The sequence below is a fragment of the Rutidosis leptorrhynchoides genome, chromosome 4 (genome assembly GCF_046630445.1).
Source record: "Rutidosis leptorrhynchoides isolate AG116_Rl617_1_P2 chromosome 4, CSIRO_AGI_Rlap_v1, whole genome shotgun sequence".
Lineage (NCBI taxonomy): Eukaryota > Viridiplantae > Streptophyta > Magnoliopsida > Asterales > Asteraceae > Rutidosis > Rutidosis leptorrhynchoides.
In genome coordinates this window covers 593,168,550-593,188,135 of record NC_092336.1, presented here as the reverse complement: position 1 = coordinate 593,188,135, position 19,586 = coordinate 593,168,550, and the positions used below count along the sequence as shown (strand labels likewise).

The 19,586-nt window shown below is 33.7% G+C and overlaps 3 protein-coding genes across 3 annotated transcripts; all 3 read left to right on the top strand.

Moving 5' to 3' along the window:
* Nucleotides 1-3,112: 3,112 nt before the first annotated feature.
* Nucleotides 3,113-6,380, top strand: LOC139845615 (protein ALTERED PHOSPHATE STARVATION RESPONSE 1-like). The gene is made up of 4 exons (XM_071835875.1): nucleotides 3,113-4,223; nucleotides 4,737-4,912; nucleotides 5,264-5,487; nucleotides 5,572-6,380. Exons 1-4 carry the CDS (start codon nucleotides 3,185-3,187, stop codon nucleotides 6,329-6,331), a joined length of 2,199 nt encoding a protein of 732 aa, XP_071691976.1. The 5' UTR covers nucleotides 3,113-3,184; the 3' UTR covers nucleotides 6,332-6,380.
* A 1,863-nt stretch (nucleotides 6,381-8,243) lies between these two features.
* On the top strand, nucleotides 8,244-11,114 carry LOC139845614 (uncharacterized). Its single transcript, XM_071835874.1, has 3 exons — nucleotides 8,244-8,844; nucleotides 10,683-10,754; nucleotides 10,837-11,114. Exons 1-3 carry the CDS (start codon nucleotides 8,266-8,268, stop codon nucleotides 10,837-10,839), a joined length of 654 nt encoding a protein of 217 aa, XP_071691975.1. The 5' UTR covers nucleotides 8,244-8,265; the 3' UTR covers nucleotides 10,840-11,114.
* Nucleotides 11,115-13,372: 2,258 nt separating this feature from the next.
* On the top strand, nucleotides 13,373-13,735 carry LOC139842923 (uncharacterized mitochondrial protein AtMg01250-like). Its single transcript, XM_071833022.1, has one exon. It carries the CDS (start codon nucleotides 13,373-13,375, stop codon nucleotides 13,733-13,735), a length of 363 nt encoding a protein of 120 aa, XP_071689123.1.
* Nucleotides 13,736-19,586: the final 5,851 nt, after the last annotated feature.

The following is a 19,586-nucleotide window of genomic DNA, read 5'->3' as shown; positions in this document are numbered from 1 at the left end:
CACTGTACTGATCATCCAGACCATTGAGAAACTGAAAAAGATGTTGTTCTTCTTTCTGAAGGTTAACAGCTGTCATGAAAGCAGTAATTTCAGTTGTCACATCAGCAATTCTAGGAAGATCACTCATAGAATCAATCTCTTCCCAAATACACTTCATCTTAGTGTAGAAATCACTTACAGCAGATCCTTCTTGCTCACATGAGTAAACTTCTTTGTGTAACTTGTACTTTCTAGATCCATTGCTTAGAGCAAACATCTTCTCCAATTGCTTCCATACTTCAGATGCAGTCCCAATGAACATGATAGACTTGACAATCGAATCACTAACAGAATTCATGATCCAACTAATCACCATGTTGTTGCAGGTGTCCCACTGTTCAGCTTTCACAGGATAATCTGCAGATCTAACAACAGTTCCAGTCACAAATCCAAGCTTACGCTTCATGGATAATGCGATTTCAATTGAACGTCTCCATGATCTGTAATTTTGAGATCCAATAAGCTTCTCTTGTACAGATAATGAACCTGGACCGTCCGATGGATAAAGAAACAGAGGATTTTGAAACACAGCTGGATCCATAGCTCCGCGGAAGCAAGAAATTGAACGAAATCAAATTGAAATGATTTACGCAACCATAAATCAAATTAAAACGAATCAAGTTAAACTCGGTCGCTCTGATACCATGAGAAGTTTAGCAAGATCAAGATGAACACAAGAGATAAATTAATTGAAATTTCATTGAACAAATTGATTGATCCAGAATTGTGCTTACAAGCCCTAATTTATCATTTCTAGCCCTAACAGAAGTTAACCGTCTAAAACTAATTCAGTTACATAAGTTACACTGCAGTCCCTAAACAACAAGAAATGACAGAATTAGTCCTTTAACTTGCAGTTGACTTTATTGTTGACCTTCTTGTTGTTATAAAATTTGACACGTATGTTTCACAATGTTAACGTTTCACAATGTTAACGTGAAACCACTTAACGAGCCAATCGACTTTGGGAATTGAGTCTGAGCTTTCGGGCTGACTTATAGGATTTGTGTGAAACATTCATGGCTATGGCACACAACTGAATGTTTGCGTGTTCTCTTGCTGCTCCATCAAACAATGAATGCTTCTTACTAAAAATAACATTATTAACACCCTGGATCTTTTAGTTCAATGCGTAATCAGTGATAATGCTTTTGGTGCTAACATCTGGTTTATGCGTTATACCCCTAAATACTTAATTGTGTGTCGATGGCAAACCTTTTATAAAAGTTTTTTACTTTCAAAAGAAAAACGTCTCAAAAGTTTCATGTGTGTATAAGTTCGATATCAAATATCATGTGTAAGAACTTGAATGGGAAACTACGAGTAATAAGAGCTTATAACTTTAACATAACATCTTTTGATCTATCGTATTTACAATAGTTATAGAAAACATATCTCATGAATTTAACTAAACGAATATTCCATTTCCATATATTTATAAAAAGGTTCATACATGCCTTTTGTAAGTGTCATGTATACAAGATATTGGTTTTCTTGTCACATAAGATCGACAACATGACGGGTTAAAGCGATAAAGAGATTATAACATTTGATTGTATTGGGGCACACTTTTTCCTCACCAAGCAAAGCACCTTCTCACATGCAAACCAACGAATCTTTATAGTGTCGTTGCAAAAGCCACTTTGCTTAGTAGAAATAAGAGGGGGCCAAATATGTCCCAATTCCTTTCTAAATAAAATAAAAATATTGCCTACTCTTTCGATCAACAATATCAAATATTAGGGATGTGATATATCCACTTGATTATTTGATAGATCCACTCATAATTATGCAGTAATAGTTGTACAGTACAAATATCTAATGCATTAAAAAAGTAGATGTATCAAAAACACATGTGGATTTATCGTTACCCTATTAATATATTAATAGTATAATAACTAGTAAAATGACCTGTAAAACTACGAGTTTGTTTAAACGAAACAGTTTAATGATATATTTTAGGTATTAAGTGAATGTAATTGTCAAAGTCATTTAATTTAATGACCCATGGAACCACGGATTCCGACTAAAAAGTTTGACGTTGTTTTTACAAACATATTAATGTACATAAATTTATCAGAATAACTAAAAAACATTTATTCTCCCACCACCCTCTTCCAATGTTAATCACAATTACTATTTTCCTTGTCATAAAAGTCTACATTACAACCTTTTATTGAGACATGTATTTCTCATACATATGTAACGTAATTAATTTCGTAATTAAGAAAACTCATATTTGAATAATAATAATAATAATAATATAATAAAAATAATTATAATTACAAATATAATTATAATTATAATAATAGAGAAATTGAGTATTTATACTTTTAATAATAATTATTAGTAATAAAAAATGTTTCTTGAAATTATTTTAAAAATTAAAATACATTTATTAAATTATTATATGAAGGTTATACAATAATATAAAAAACCTTTTATTGGCAAATGGTGATGGACAAATAGACATAGTTGTTAATTTATGATGAATCGTAATTTCATTTTTTAACTCGTGAGTTAAATCATAAGAGTTATACGGAGTAGTAATATCTATCCAACCCAACCCAACAAACACAAAAATACAAAAAATAAAAGCACTTTAATTCAAATAATTTTAGAAAATTTGATATATCCACATAAGTTTTAATGAAAATACTACAAATTATGCGTTAATATTTGTAGTATACACGTTGATATTTATTAAAAACCACTTTAAATATATCATATCATCATTAATTCATCAATAATCTTAACTTTAAAACTAAGTACTGTAACTCTGTAAGTAGTAAATAAGTTGGTGGCAGTGAAATCACAATATTTAAAACTACCTATCGTGGCTAAAATAAAATTACACAGCAAACTCATTTTGACCTTTTAATGTACAGGAACTTTCCAGTGTATGTCGGTCTCTAAAACGACGCCGTTTCTGAGCTCTGACAATTGTCATGGATGTTCGCGTTGGCTAACATTCGTTTCTCAGTAATTCCCAATTCCCCTGGGCTGTACTGACCACTCAATATTTTATTTATTACAATTAAATAAAAAAATCGACAATATTAATATTAATATTAATATTAATATTTGTATTTACACAATCAATCGATCTATTTTGTATCTACACATCAGTTCAATTTCAGTATCGATGGGCTGTACACAATCAAAAATCGAAAATGAAGAAATCGTGAACCGATGCAAGGAACGGAAAACAGTGATGAAGGAATCAGTATCTGCTCGGAACGCTTTTGCCGCCGCGCACTTTTCATACGCCGCCGCGTTAAAAAACACCGGCGCTGCGTTAAGTGATTATGCTCAAGGTGAAGTTGAAATCGGTGACCACCGTCATCCGTCGGCTGTTGACGCTGCGGCGTCATCAGCTACAATTTTACCCCCTGCACCACCGCAACCACCGTATGAAACCCTACCTCCGCCACCTCCACCGCCGCTTCAACGTGCGGCGACTATGCCGGAGTTCATGATGTCCGAACCGGAATTGCACTCTCATCCTGATCCGATCATGGAAGATATCGATGAAGATGATGAAATTGATGATCGGAGTTTGAAGCACCGGAGTAGTTCTAGAAGCTCCGGCGGTGGAATGAGGAGTAGTTCGAAACGAGAGATTGAAAAGGAGGATTTACCTCCACCTTCTCCACCGCGACCGGTGCCACCTCGACAGCCGGAAAATAATTTAAATCGTGCTGCACCGCCTCCTCTGCCACAGCACGGAATGTCGTGGGACTACTTTTTTCCGGATATGGAGAACGTGCCTGGACCGAATTTATCTGAAATTGAGCATGAAAACGATCGATATAATCGAAAAGTTGTGGATGATAATGTGGAGAAACGGAGGTCAATGAATCACGATGATGATGATGATGAGTTAGATGGTGGCGAGGAAGAAGGAAATGGTGATAATGTATTTGAGGAAGTGGTGGAGGAAGTGGTTGAAGAACCGCAACCACCTCCGCCTAAAGTTGTTAAGAAAGTGAGGGTTCCGGTACCTGTTCCGACTGAAGGGAGGAGATCAACTGGGAAGGGTGGTCCACAGGGATTCAACCTGCTGCAGATATTTACTGAGCTTGATGATTGTTTTTTGAAAGCATCAGAAAGTGCTAACGAGGTTTCAAAGATGCTTGAAGCTAATAGATTGCATTATCACTCTAATTTTGCTGATAACCGAGGTATATTGATATGATCTGTCGCTGTTTATTTTATTGCATAGTTAATTAATGCAATAGATGTGTTTTGGTTAAAATTAACGATATGCTGGCATACTGGGATGACTTTTCTAATTGAGCAAAATAGGTAGCTGATATCAAAATAAGCCCTATGAAATGGGGCGATTGAATTTATCAGATAGTTAAAATTGAAACTAGCTTCTTAACAAGCAATTGTATTTGTAAAAACTTTAGCTTAGTGAAGAGCAGTAGAGATTAGATATTGTTCTTCAAGATTAGTCTCTAAATATTGAAACCGGTGTTGGCTGATTTGAATGTTCAATTTGAAATTGCACATAAAAGGATGCGTGAATGCAAGAGCTGTGATATAAGTGGTTACTACTTTTTTATGACTGTATTGCATGTATTAATTTGATTCTGAGTTTTGCGGGACTAGACTTACGCTGATTTTCAAGACATTAAGTGCTGATTGTTTATCATTGTTTGATATTTGTGACTGTAATTTTGGGATTTTAGGCCATATAGATCATTCTGCAAGAGTCATGCGTGTCATTACATGGAATAGGTCGTTTAGGGGATTACCAGATGCTGATGATAGGAAGGATGACTTTGATTCTGAAGAGAACGAAACTCATGCTACCGTGTTGGACAAGATGCTTGCATGGGAGAAGAAGCTATACGATGAAGTGAAGGTACTTTTTTGTTGTTCAGATCATGGTACATATTCGGTTTTTTCTTTGTATTAGTGTTCATTCATAAGTGAGTTTGGTGTGCGAACAGTCTTAGAAGTTTTTGCTTCCTGAGGACCAATTATTACTTTACTATCTAGTTGAAGAATAGGTATTAATTACTCAACTGAAAATGCAGTTATCTTGATAATTTGCAACACAACTTATCTGTCAAGTAATAGGTTATATGTGATGTCTGTCTGCTGGTTGCATTTAAAGTCATACACTAATGAGCATGGTATCAAATTATAATTCATACTTAAAAGGCTGTATTAATGAATATTTTATGTTGGTTGTGTAATGTGGATCTATTAGGCAGGTGAATTGATGAAATTCGAGTATCAAAAGAAGATTGCTTCATTAAATAGACTTAAGAACCGTGGTGCAAGCACTGATCATTTGGAGAGGACAAAAGCAACTGTAAGTCACCTGCACACAAGATACATTGTTGATATGCAATCTATGGATTCCACGGTTTCAGAAATTAACCGCCTTCGTGATGAACAATTGTACCCAAAACTCGTTCAGCTCGTGGATGGGTAGGTTTAAATTTTGCTTAAATCAGCATAAATATGATATTTGCAATCTTTTTTCATGTAGTACAATATAATGGTTGCATACAGGATGGCCATAATGTGGGAAAACATGAGATATCAGCACGACAACCAATCAAAAATCGTGCAGGCATTAAGATCTCTCGATATCTCCCATTCGCCTAAAGAAACCAGTGAACACCATTACAACAACACACGCCAACTTCACGTTCATGTCCAAATGTGGCATTCCCAGTTTGAAAAACTCATGTTGTACCAAAAAGAATACATTAAATTTCTCAACAATTGGCTTAAACTCAACCTTATTCCCATAGACAACAACCTAAGAGAAAAAGTCTCGTCTCCTCAACGACCTCCAACACCCCCAATCCAAATCCTTTTAAGGACATGGCATGATTTTCTCGAGAAGCTTCCGGTAGAAGGTGCAATAACCGCTATCAACAACTTTGCAGCTGTCATGGACACCATATATCAGTACCAAACAGATGAAATGAAAATGAAAGAGAGATGTGAAGAAACGAGAAGGGAACTAGCAAGAAAAGCACGAAAGTTTGAAGATTGGTACAATAAATATATGCAAAAACGAGTTGGTGACGAGATGGATCATGATAAAGATGTGATTGCTGAACAGCAGATCACGGTTGAGTTATTGAAGAAGAAATTAGAGGAGGAGGAAGAAGGGTACCAGAGACAGTGTATTCAGGTGAGGGACAAGTCATTGATGAATTTAAAGACGGGTTTGCCAGAGGTTTTTAGGGCGATGTCGGAATTTTCTCGTTCTTGTTCACATATGTATAGAAGCTTGAAGTCTCGGACCAAGCCACAATAGTGAAATGCAAGTTTATCATGAGGTATGATAATGTAAAATAATTTGCTTATACGTTTTGGCAAAGGTAATTAATTTTGTGTGTATTATTGAAGCATATACGAGCTAAATATTTTGTTATCTAAAGTTGCTTGTAAATTGGGATTTCATTTTTGATACTATTCCGTCTAAAAAATGGGACATTTTAGATTTTGAGGTGCCATCAAGGTTGACAAATGACAAGTATTGCTAAAAAAAAAATTTCAAACTTTTGGTAGATTTATTGTCATAGAATTATGCGATCTTAATAATCTAATGTTTTTTTTTTTTTTTTTTTTTTTTGGCAATTTTATGATTTTTTTAGCAAGATTCTGTACGAAACAACGCATGATTTTGTTCTATCTTATACGGCATTCCAAGTTCAATTATCCAAGTTCAATTCACACGTAATGATCTCTTTTGTTTGTAGATTGATTGCGTAACAACTCGCTTTGAATTTGAATATCAGTTGAGATAAATGTGATATTTGTTGATCTACATGTCTACCTTTTATCCAAAAGGAAAATGCCACCTATAAAAATTCGAATTTCTTATTATTATAAATTAGTAAGATAATACTACTATTTCCAGTCTCAAAAAAATGTTCCCCTTTCAAAAAAAATTTCGATTTTTGATAAATGTCATTTTTGTTACAAGGTTAGTAATTTAGAGAGTGTAATGATATTTGTTGGTTTCTTTTTATAAATAAATTATTTCGACACAAATATAAAATAGTAAGATGAAACTTTATTTTGAGACAGAAGAAATATAACTTATAAAAAATGTTTGATAGTAAAACTACAAGTACTATTATTGTTAACAAACATGATGCTTACTAAATATGTTTTTAATTACTTCTACATTCTTTTTTTTTCGGCGAATATATATATATATATATATATATATATATATATATATATATATATATATATATATATATATATATATATATATATATAAAGATCGTAAAGATCCGGTGGTACACACGAACGACAAATAATTGAAAGGTCTCGCTCTGAACGTTTACACATTGGACGAAAATTGAAAGAGAGCGAGCACATTGAAATTGTAAGATACAATACATACGTACAAACCACCAAATCTAAATCTAAAACATACATAAAACCCATCTCGTATCTAACACTGCATTCGTCGCTACTCAAGAACCGCACATGTAAAAAGAACGCCGGGCACTCCAGCAGCACCTAACCCGAGGCCTGCAAACCAAAATAACCTCTCGTACCCGACACAAGTCCGTCGAATCAGATCAAATCCCCGTTCGAGCGGAAAAAAGGACCCCGAAAGAACACTCCAGTAAACATCAATTTTTCGAGGTCAACTAAGTCGACACATGTCGGCAACAACATCGAGTCCACCTGAATAGACACGACTACAGGAAAAATATGAACTAGATAGACAAGCAGCAATCAACAAGTGCTAAACATAGAGCCAAATCAAAAGAGACAAGAACATCTCCGCCAACTTTTCTGAAGACATACAAACTCGCAGATCCAAGCAACCAACAACCAACTTTTCTGAAGACATACTCCTACATTCTTTAAGGTAAATTTTAAAGTGTAGTTAATGAAGATTAAACTTCAATTTGAGACTTCCAAGTAAACACAACTAAACTACCCACTATGTTGTTATAATTACATGTACACTACAATAACTCCTTAACTATGTTTAAAATGCGTTGTTTTGTTTGGATATAACTGTGCTATGTACAATTTGTTGTACGGTAGATTTTTAAACAAAAAGAATATACTACTAGTATTAAGGCAAAAAGAGATGTTTAGAGAAATATAAGGACCAAAAGTGCCAAATCCACAAAACATTTTTCAGGTATATATATTTATTTATTTATTTATTTTTATTCATTATAAAAACGAAACAAACAAACCATTAAAAAGGTAAAAATGGCGACCGGAAAATCCGAACCACCGCCCCAAACCAACTACCCATACAATCCCCTTCCTTCTACACCTCAACAACCTCCCCAATACTACGTCGTTTTACCATTCTATTCTCCCACCGGCTACCGTCGCATATGCCGTCGCTATCTCTCCTACGCTACCACACTCCTCCTACTCGCCGCCGCTCTCTTCTTCCTTTGGCCATCCGATCCTTACCTTAAAGTCGTCAACCTTAGTCTCGACCGCTTTAAAATTAACGCATCACCTAAAATATCGCTCGATATCGTGTTAGGTGTGCGGATTAAAATTCGAAATCCTGACGTTTATTCGCTCAATTATAAGTCTCTCAATGTATCGGTTGATTACAGGGGAGAACAGCTAGGGTTTGTGACGTCAGATGGTGGAAAAGTGAAGGCGTTTGGTACGTCATATATTGACGCTACGCTTGTGCTTAATGGATCGGAAGTTATATCAGAAGCGTTTCATTTGATTGAAGATTTGTTAAAAGGTTCAATTCCGTTTACAACGACTTCTGAGATTCGTGGTAGTCTTGGAATTCTGTTGTTTAATCTTCCGATTTCGGTATGCATATCTATCTTAATCCTTGATCTTTATTTATTATATATTTTTATATAGTATGTTTTAGAAAATTGATTAAAGCTTTAGAATTATATCAAATCTGCATCTTATTGAATGGAGTTGCACTATATACTCATAAGCTTTCACCTTTTATGAATGGAGATGTTAGCTCAATTCAGCTAGAGAGTGGTGAAACTATAGATTATGTAGTAAATAAAAGATAGCCTTACATTGCATAGCATGTCTTAGCTTGTAGCTACTAACAGAAAAATTGATACCCCTGAGGTAATCTTAACTGAATGATGTGGTGACTGGTGACTAATGCTGATAGGTTTATGGGTATTTTGATGTTAAGAAATAAATAAACGAATATTCTTGCTTATAGTAAGTATACGATGTGATATGATGATGTATTAACATGAGTTCTCTACCAATATAAAGTGTTTAAGCCATATGGATCTATGCGTTGGTATCTGTTCTTTAGTTGCTTTTAGGAGGAGTTGTTAGTTGTGTGGAAGTGTTTCGCAAAAGTAGCAAAGGTTGTAAATTTGTAGGCTTGTACTCGTTTTCTGTACTTCAAGTTGCTTATTTTGTTGCCAAGGGAGGTGATCCTCACACACTAGTTTTTGTTCCAAATACAGTTTTATAAAGATTTCTGATTTTAGCTTTATTATCAATTTTAAGTTATAAAACCTTATCCGGCCTTTTGAGTTTTTTTATAACGTATCCAAGATTGTTGCTGCAGTGGTTATAAAATCATATTGACCCATATTAAATCATATTGCCATTGATTCATTAACATTCACGTGCTTTAAAGCAATGAACTTTTCTGTCAATTCGGTGAGTAATGGTAGTGAAAAAAATACAATCTTGGATCAATTACTAACCAGGCTCTGAAAGATTGAAGGTTAGGCTGAATAGAATTAGCAACAGTCGACCAATTGAACCACACCTATTTGTGCAAATTGATCTGTTGAAAATCTGAAATTGAAGTGGTTATTTTGTGGGTTTGGGTTCATCAAATAAACATTCTTCATAAACTGCAAAGTTGATAGTTGAAAATAAAGCATCCGGAGCTCATGATTGTATGCATTTTGTTCCGATGAATTAATAAGTTAATCAAAAATAACAGATACAAGTTGTTTCGAAAGAAAATAATTATTTGTGTTGTAAAGATAATTGCTGCATTGATTCTTGGAATTGCATGCGGTTCTGTGGGTACATTAGTTGTAACGTTTTTGTTTACATTGTTAATTGTTATCAACGGTAAAATAGATAATCTTCATAAAATGGTGTGTATGGAACAAAAACTAGTGTGTGAGGATCACCTCCCTTTTGCCAAAACAAAAGATCAAGCTTTACTATCCAAACGAAGGTTTTACTTTTATGAGAGCTTATTTATATTAACAAATCCATAAGCTCTCAAAAGCCCATGCTATATAGGCTCATTCTATAGTAAAGTAATATGAAATGGAGTTGTACTTTGAGTACAAGCATGATTTTGGTTGATTGTCTTGGGCCTCCTGGCATCGTAGAGTCTCATCCTCTCCATTTAGTTAAAAAAAAAAAAAAAAAAAAAAACATATCCAAAATGTGTACTGGTTATATGATCAAATAATTTTCAGTTATATTTTTTGTCTACACACTAAAGTGGCTTTTAAACATGGATGAATATGTATGTTCATATCTTCTGCAAAAGTCGCTTTGTAGAAGTTAGTTCATATGTGTGTTGTGTAGAAGTGTACAACCTTGATTCTTGCATTGTTGCTTCATCTTTATTTCTGAATTGTCATTTTGAATGCATCTGTTTCTGATATTGCTATAACAATATTCTTTAACAGGCCAAGTTATCATGTGAGGTAGTCATGAATACTCATAATTCAACAATTGAACGGCAAAGTTGTTATCCTGCGGTAAATTGAGACTCTTTTTCCCGACTTTCATCATATAAAATTCCTCTTGCCTTGTTTATAATTCTGGCCTTTTCTGTTGCAGTGAACTATACCTCACTATAAATTAAGTAATGCTAATTTGCTTTATGTGATTGCTGATGCATGATGGATGAGAACAAGCAAAAGACCGTTGAGGGAGCCAAGAGCTTTGCTGTTTTAAACGCCAAGTTCTTTTAGTAAATATTTGTTAACTTAGTTTCGTGTGAACTTCCTTTGTTCTTGTTTAGTTATAATATCAACTCTGCTTCATTTGCATATGATAACCTGATGTAAATAACATCGTACGCTCTCGTTTATATATTGTTATTATTATTGTTATTAGATGATTAGATATTAGATTTTGTCTTTGGTGATTGAAAGGTATTCCTACGTAGTACTACAAGTTAAGATTCATGAACTGTTAAATGGATTAATTTTTTTCAGAAGAATGGGTTTTGCTTAACTGAATAGTTAGTATTTAAGCTGGTTTTGTTGCTAAATCTCGTGTTGTTCAGGTTCCTTCTAGAATCTAGATGGTCGCCACACCTGCACCAAGGTGGCAACGTTGATCAGTAAGTTTATACTAACATTTAACAAATGATTTGCAAGTGTTTTTTTGTCGAGGAACTTGATAGTTGTGAAAGAACAGAAATAATTTTATTTCCTTTTCTCACTTTTTTTCTACTTATTTTCTAGGAAAAATTATTTGAAAATGTATTGAAGTTTCACCAAATTTCTATTGTATGTATCCAATTTTCAAATCTGTTATTGTATACATTCAACTATTTAAATTGTTTTATTGTACGCATTAACCTGTATATCAGGTATCCAGTAACTATGTAGAAAAAGTTAGTGGTTGGTCCTTCGGCTTAACGTCAGTTAAATTTTTTCGTCAATTCTTATCTCATCCTATCATTACCTTCATCATTTTCAAAATAATCTTCATCTACAAAAATGTCTTCATCTTGAAAACACCTTTTATCACCAATAATTTCAAAAACACATTCAAATTTATGATTCAAAAACCAAAATTCCACATTTTTAGTTATATTATTCTTTTTTCCACCTATTTAACAACCACCATTATATTATTCCAGTTATATATTATTCTCAACTGGTACAATCAAGTTTAGTTTTTTGTTTTATGAACATTAATCAACTTTAATGTTAAATTATATACCTTCATCTGCCTTCAAAGTTGCTGAATTCTACACCCATCTTCCAACTAAATACCAATTACATAATGTGTAAATATTCGGAATAATCAATTAAGCTCACTATTTATTTAAGGGAAACAATAGCAGCTACAGTTTTTAGGGCTCAACCAAAAGATTTCATGTTAGTCAGACAAGAATGAGCAGGTATTCGAATTCAGTCCATTTTCCCTCGACTCCGACCGCCAACTCTCCGCCGCCAACACACTGAAACATGACGGAACGATTGCAAGATGTGGATTCTTCGTTTTCAAGATATGCGTAATCAGATCTTGAAGATATTGAACGATATGGGTAACCAAGGCTTGAAGATATTGAACGATATGCGTAATCAGATCTTGAACATATAGAACGTTGTGGGTTTTTCCGAAAAACAATGGCCAACTCACTGAAGGTGTTTGGCGGAATCAGATATTGAACGATAGTATTTGGTGTAATCATGTCTTGAAGACAATGTTTTTCTTCAATGTCTAGTGTGGTTTTTGTTAATCAGTTCGGTTAGACGATGTCTAACCGAAGATGAAAGAATTCTAGTGTGGTTTTTCATCTTCGGTTAGACGATGTCTAACCGAAGATGAAAGACTTCTATGGCTAGAGGAAAGGAGACAATGGTTTACAAAAGAAAATGTCCATTCGAATATGATGAAACAATAAGCCAGGGTTAAATGGAAGTTAGAAGGCGATGAGAACTCAAAGTTTTTTCACAATTGAGTCAAACGAAGAACAAACAAACCGGGGTCTTCAAATCAATGGGGTATGGATCAACGATCCTCAAAAAATCAAAGATGAAATCCACTTGTTTTATTGAAAACTCTTTAAAGAAGATAGCAGGGAGCATGGTCACTTTGTTTTTAAGGAACATCGAAGTCAAGAAGAGGACAACAGATTTCTCGAAGCCAAATTTAGTAAGGAAGAAATATGGAAAGCTATACAAAATTGCGGAAGTTCAAAGGCGCCAGGACCGGACGGCTTTAATATGAAGTTTTATGAAAAATTCTGGTAGTTAGTTAAAGAAGATGTCGTCTCGATGTTTGATTGGTTTTGGAACCGTATGGAAATCTCAAAAGGTTGCAATGCCTCCTTTATCACCCTAATCCCAAAATCCGATAACCCTCTCAACCTTGATGATTACAGGCCTATAAGCCTCATCGGGAGTGTATACAAAATCATTGCTAAGGTCTTGGCAATAAGACTTAAAAAAGAGTTCATAAAGTAATCGGAGTAGAACAAAGCGCTTTTATCGAGGGAAGGTATATCCTTGATGGTGTTCTAATTGCATATGAAACCATTGATGACTTAAAGAGAGAAAAAAAGAGTGGCCTCATTTTCAAAGTCGATTTTGAGAAGGTGTTCGATCACTTAAAGTGGGATTTCATCTTAGATACTATGAGGAATTTAGGCTTCGGCGAAAAATGGGTTAAATGGATTAGTAGTTGCCTTTCTTCCACTTCTATTTCGGTTTTAGTAAACGGTTCACCAACGACCGAATTTAAATCGGAAAAAAGTGTAAGACAAGGCGAACCGATTTCTTCTCTCCTATTCATTATAGCCGCCGAAGGTTTAAACATGATGGTCAAAAAAGCAATCGATCTAGAAAGCATCAAAGGTGTAAAAGTTGGTAGAAATGGTGTTTTTGTTTCACACCTTCAATACGCCGATGACATGATCTTATTCGGGGAATGGAACGAAACAAATGCTCTTAGTATCATGAAATTACTCAAATGCTTAGCTCTCGGGCCTCAAAGTTAATCTCCAAAAAGTAGTCTTTATGGCATCGGAATTGGGGATGCCGAAATCCAAAGAATGGCTAAAAAACTTAATTGTGCAGCAGGTTCATTACCCTTGAAATACCTTGGTTTGCCTCTTGGAACTAAAATGAATAAAGTCACGTCTTGGCAACCCGTCGTTGATAAATTTAAAAAAGATTAAGTGATTGGAAAGCAAAATCGATCTCGTTTGGAGGAAGGTAACTCTTATAAAATCGGTGCTTAGTAGTTTGCCTCTCTACTTCTTCTCCCTCTTTCGAGCTCCTTCATGTGTGGCAAAGCTTCTCAAGTCCCTCTGGTACAATTTTTTTTTGGGGCGGGACGGGTAAAAATAGGAAATTGTGTTGGGTTAAATGGGACAAAGTGACTCTTCCTTATAGGGCGGGTGGTTTAAATATAGGGACGCTTAAAGCAAAAAATTTGGCGTTATTGAGTAAATGGTGGTGGCGTTTCAAAACCGATGATAAGTCTTTATGGGTGAAAGTTATATCTAGTATTTATGGGGAGGGGGCTGGTTAGAATCTTCTAACATGAGCAGGTTCAAGCTGGGAACATCAACATGGCGAAACATAATCAAAGCTGGACATACAATCGACTCGCTTGGTATCAACTTCACCACGTCGATCATCAAGGAAATTGGAAACGGTCAAACAATTAAATTCTGGACTGATCGATGGGTTGTATCATGTTGTTTTAAAAGACTCTTTCTGTCACGACCCGGAAATTTCGGTCAAATTTAAACTCTGATAACTCCGAAAAGATAAGCAAATTGATGTGTTGCATTAAAATATTTTAATACATTTAATTAACCTTTGGACTTTACCCTACGATTCACGAACAACCTATAAGTTAAAACTCGAACCCGTCATGATTTATATATGATTTTACTTTCTTAAACAAGACGTTTTATGATATAATAATTTTTATTATTATAACCTCTTAATAAAATGATTTTGAATATAATTAGTTCTAGAAAACTAAATTTTATAATATTTATATAGGAAATGATAAAAATTTACTATTGAATGATGCAATTTCAAATTAAAATTTTTACGTATTAAGTCGTTTTATTTTTATGATATAATTTTTGTAATTTTTTTAGAAACGAAGTTAAATTAAAAATGTACAATTTGTAAAGCACAACGTACGACAACGTGTAGCTTAAATAGTTGAATTTAAATTAATTCATTTACTATTCATTGAATAGTAAATGAAATGAAATTAATTCATTTACTATTCTCATGAAAGCGACCTGATTGAAATTATTAATTATAAGTTACATAAAATACCCCTGAAGTATTTTAAAAATACGACTTTTAAAATATTATTATATTATTATATTTTACTTTATTATATTATTATATTATTATTTTATTATTATATTATTACTTTATTATATTATTATATTATTATGATTATAAATGTACGATTCCTTTTATTATTATATTATTACTTTATTATATTATTATATTATTATAATTAAACACGTTTGATTCCTTTTATTATTATAATATTATTTTCTAACTATATATATCGATCGATCGATCGATTGCAGAAAATCACACACACATATATGTACATATATATTTATTTCATATATTTTTATTCCGTAATATTTCTAGTTACATTTCCAAATTAATATTAGTAGTATACATAAAATATTACGACAAGGTGATGCTCAAGTGATTTCAAAATGGGTTTTCAAATAGTTTAAAGCTAGGAAAATTATGGGTTATAGCTATGGAGGTTATGGGTAATGTTCGTGGGTATTGTTCTCAAGTCAAACCTAGTGTTTATCATCTCTGTTATGTCTACGTACTTTACTGCAATATTGAATCACAATATTGATACGTGAGCATTCATATCTTATCTTTTATATATTAATTATGTATCCATGTCTAGTGCTCGAGTATATATATTTATGCATGCTTGTATGCTAAATTTCATCGTTAAACAGTTTATGATGAATCACGAATTAAATACATATGTTACTGATAAAAGGTATATGATATACATGTTTTTGGAAAGCTGACGAAAAATCAATAAATTTTCATTTAGAAATCGCGTAATTTCGATGAACGAATCAAAAGATATGGTCAACTGAATTATGATTGACGTTAATTAGAATTGCTTTTGAACCTGCAATTAATATTTAAACAACTTGTTTGTAAGATTGATAAATTGGATTTTTGAATATTACCAACCGAGTAAATGAATCCTTATATAAGGTACGTCTCGTTTTGTTGAACTATTGTCAAAATTGACTTTTTGAAACGACTTTGGATAACTTTTGTATGTCGATCTCGAGCATTAGGATTGTGATACACTATGACCTGACCTACCTTGATAGACATTTATTGACCAACATATGTTCTCTAGGTTGAGATCTACGATTATTTGATATTCCGAGTTTCGGTCACATTACGATGAACAACTTTATGTGCTGCTAAGGTGAGTTTCATTTGCTCCCTTTTTAATTGCTTTTGCAATCTATATTTTTGGGCTGAGAATACATGCACTCTGTTTAAACGCAATGGATACAAGTACATACTTAATTCTACACTGAGTTAAACCGAAAATCCCTTAGCTTTGGTAACTAGTAACTGCAGGTTATAAGAACTGGTGGGCGCAAGTAGTTATATATGGATCCATAGGGTTTGACATCCCCGTCTGTTCCAGGTATAGAAACCCTAGCCTGAACTAAAAAACAGACGTATGCTATTTGAATTTAGTACATGTTGGATTACGTGTATTGTACATGTTGGTTGCATGTATGTTAAAAATAGGGGTACTTATTATATAGACGTTAAAGCTTAGTTACCAGGGTGCTCAATCTTGTAGAATATTTTGATAAACGTTTCTGGATGAAACAACTGAAATCTTGTGGTCCACATTTATATACGGATTATGCATAACATTAAAACTATGAACTCACCAACCTTTGTGTTGACACTTGTTAGCATGTTTATTCTCAGGTTCCTAGAAGTCTTCCGCTGTTTGCTTATATGTTATACAAGCTATGTGCATGGAGTCATACTTGCTTTATTCGAGAAAACGTTGCATTCACAAAATCATCACGATGTATCTATTTTGACTGCGTTGTCAACAGAAGTATTATTGTAAACTATTATTTACGGTGATTGTCTATATGTAGAAATCATCAGATGTCGAAAACCTTGGATTTAAATATACATTTATGGTATACCTTTTCAAAAGAATGCAATGTTTATAAAACGTATCATATAGAGGTCAAATACCTCGCTATGAAATCGATGAATGACGTATTGTCCATATGGATTTGGAGCGATCGTCACACTTTCAGTAGGTTATTTGCATTAGAATCTATCAAGCTCGCGACAGTAGTAGACCGAATGGCAGTAGTTAAAGGCAGCAAAATTTTCACATGGAATAAGGCCAGGCCCATTCGTGGCAGGGCCCAATCTGATCTAGATCAACTTACTGACCTTATATCAAACACAAGCTTAAACAATGATTCATGCGACAAGTGGAAATGGATGCTCGATTCGGAGGGACTATTCAAAAAAAAAAAACTCTTGCAACTTTAATTAATGATCTCTGAAGCAACACAGGTTCGATGGTAGCTACTCGTCGTAACAAAGTAATCCCACAAAAGGTGGAAATCTTTATTTGGAGAGCTAGCTTAAAAAGAATCTCGATGCGTGTTGAATTAGATGCTCGAGGTATTGATCTCGACTCCATCCTTTGTCCGATTTTTTTGAATGAAACCGAATCGGTTGATCACTGCCTAACGAAGTGTGTCAGAGTGTTGGAGTTATGGAATCAAATTTTAAAATGGTGGAACCTTCCTTTTGTTAATGCAAACTCAATGGATGAAGCTCTCGATGACACAAGTTTCTTCTCAAACCTTTCGTCGTCGGGTAAAACTATTTGGCAAAGTTCAAAATGGGTTTGTTGTTACTATATTTGGAAAGCTCGAAACGATCTCGTTTTCAAGAATAAAGTGCGGAGCACTTCAGCAATTCTAACCAACATTCAATCTTCTAGTTTTGGTTGGATTTCACATCGGTTAAAAAAGGTTTGGTTGGATTGGCATCAATGACTCATTAATCCGGGCTCCTATATTTCTCCGTCAATCAATAGATCTGGAATCGGGTAATATCCAAGATTTTCGAATTCGTTCTGGTGCTTTGAAGTCTGTTTTGTAGATATCTTCAAGTTTAGTTTTGTGTTTTCTTTTTTCTTCATGGTTTTTTGGTCTGTATAAGTCTCTGTTTCGGTTCGTTCTCCTTGTCGTTGTATCCGTGGATCTCATTTGTATTCGTTTTCTTTTTATATAATGCTTGCTTTTCGAAGAAAAAAAATCAGTTCATGTGGGGTTTTTTTTGTGTAATCGGATCCAGTACCCTCAAAGTGTGTTTTTTATTTACTTATTACTTTTAAATATATATAAATATAAATAAATAGTTTGAGGTTCAATGATGTAATTTTGTCTAGCAAAAACAAATGATGTAATATCTGACAAACATAAAGAACCAATTATGTAATATTGAAATTCAAAATGACTGGAACTTTACCTGTTGTAGCAAGTTAGATAAATACAATAGAAGAATTTAAATACTTGAATGCATACAATAGAATATTTGAAAGTTGAATGCATACAATAAGAATTCGGTGAAAGTTCACTACATTTTCAAATAATTTTCCCTATTTTGTAACTCGTAAATATACATGGAAATTGGAAAATCATTGTGGCCTATTTGCACTTGAAATTTCGAGTTCTTAAAAAAATTTACGGCATGTTATTATTTGGACACTTGATACATCAATTTTAATGGATACTTTTAATTTTAATATGGACATATTGTCTTACTGTTAAGTTATTTTTTATTTATTTGTTTTTTCGGAAACACCGAAACATGTACAGTAGAATTTTAAGCTCCCTTTGAAAAGAAAGTAGATTAGATAGGGGTATGGTTAGTCGTGAATATTTGACGTTCCCAATCCATTTACTGCTGGTCTGTAGGTGTCAAATTCAAATCATATCTGCAGTCTACCTCACTAAATAAATATAAATATAAATATAAATATAAATATAAATAAATATAAGTCATCATATACTGAAAAAAACACAATAAGTACTAGTGCCCCATACATTCTATCTTCCAACTATAGTGACGTTACTAGTGACTGTTCTTGTCAAATACAGTACTCCATATTTATTTACGATACTTTAGAAATTGCTGCAATGGTATCTAAGGCTACTTCCTATCGTAACTAAACTATTCATCCTCTTAATTTTCCACATCAGCGCCACATCAACACCAATATCCTATAACTAACTCATAACTAAACACTCCCTATCATGGCTAAAATAATACTCCTCTTAATATACAACGTACAAGCAATAAAGCATCAAGTCTAACAATAAAAAGCCATTGGGACGCACAATTCCTATAACTAATCAAAACTCTTCCATTAAATCCATAGTGAGTGCGGGTAATTAAGCCGTACCTATGGTTCATTACGGGTAATGAACGGGTACCTAACCATAGGGAGTGGTCTAACATAGGACTATAGGAGTATAGGACTATGCATCCGCACTTTGAACACAAACCGAATTTGGGTTCTACTTCCGATCCATTGTTTTAAGAGATGATAACGAACAAGTTGGGTCGGTTATTGTAGAGAAAATTGTTGATCTCAAGCCACCAAAAAGTCGGAAAAAAACAAAAATGGAAGAAATCAAGCGACTGGTTGTCATTAAGAGACGAAGAAAGAAGCGGTTTTTTAGACGCTAATATATAAAGTACTTCGGAAGCTATTGATAAAGAAGTTATTGATGTTGGTTCCTT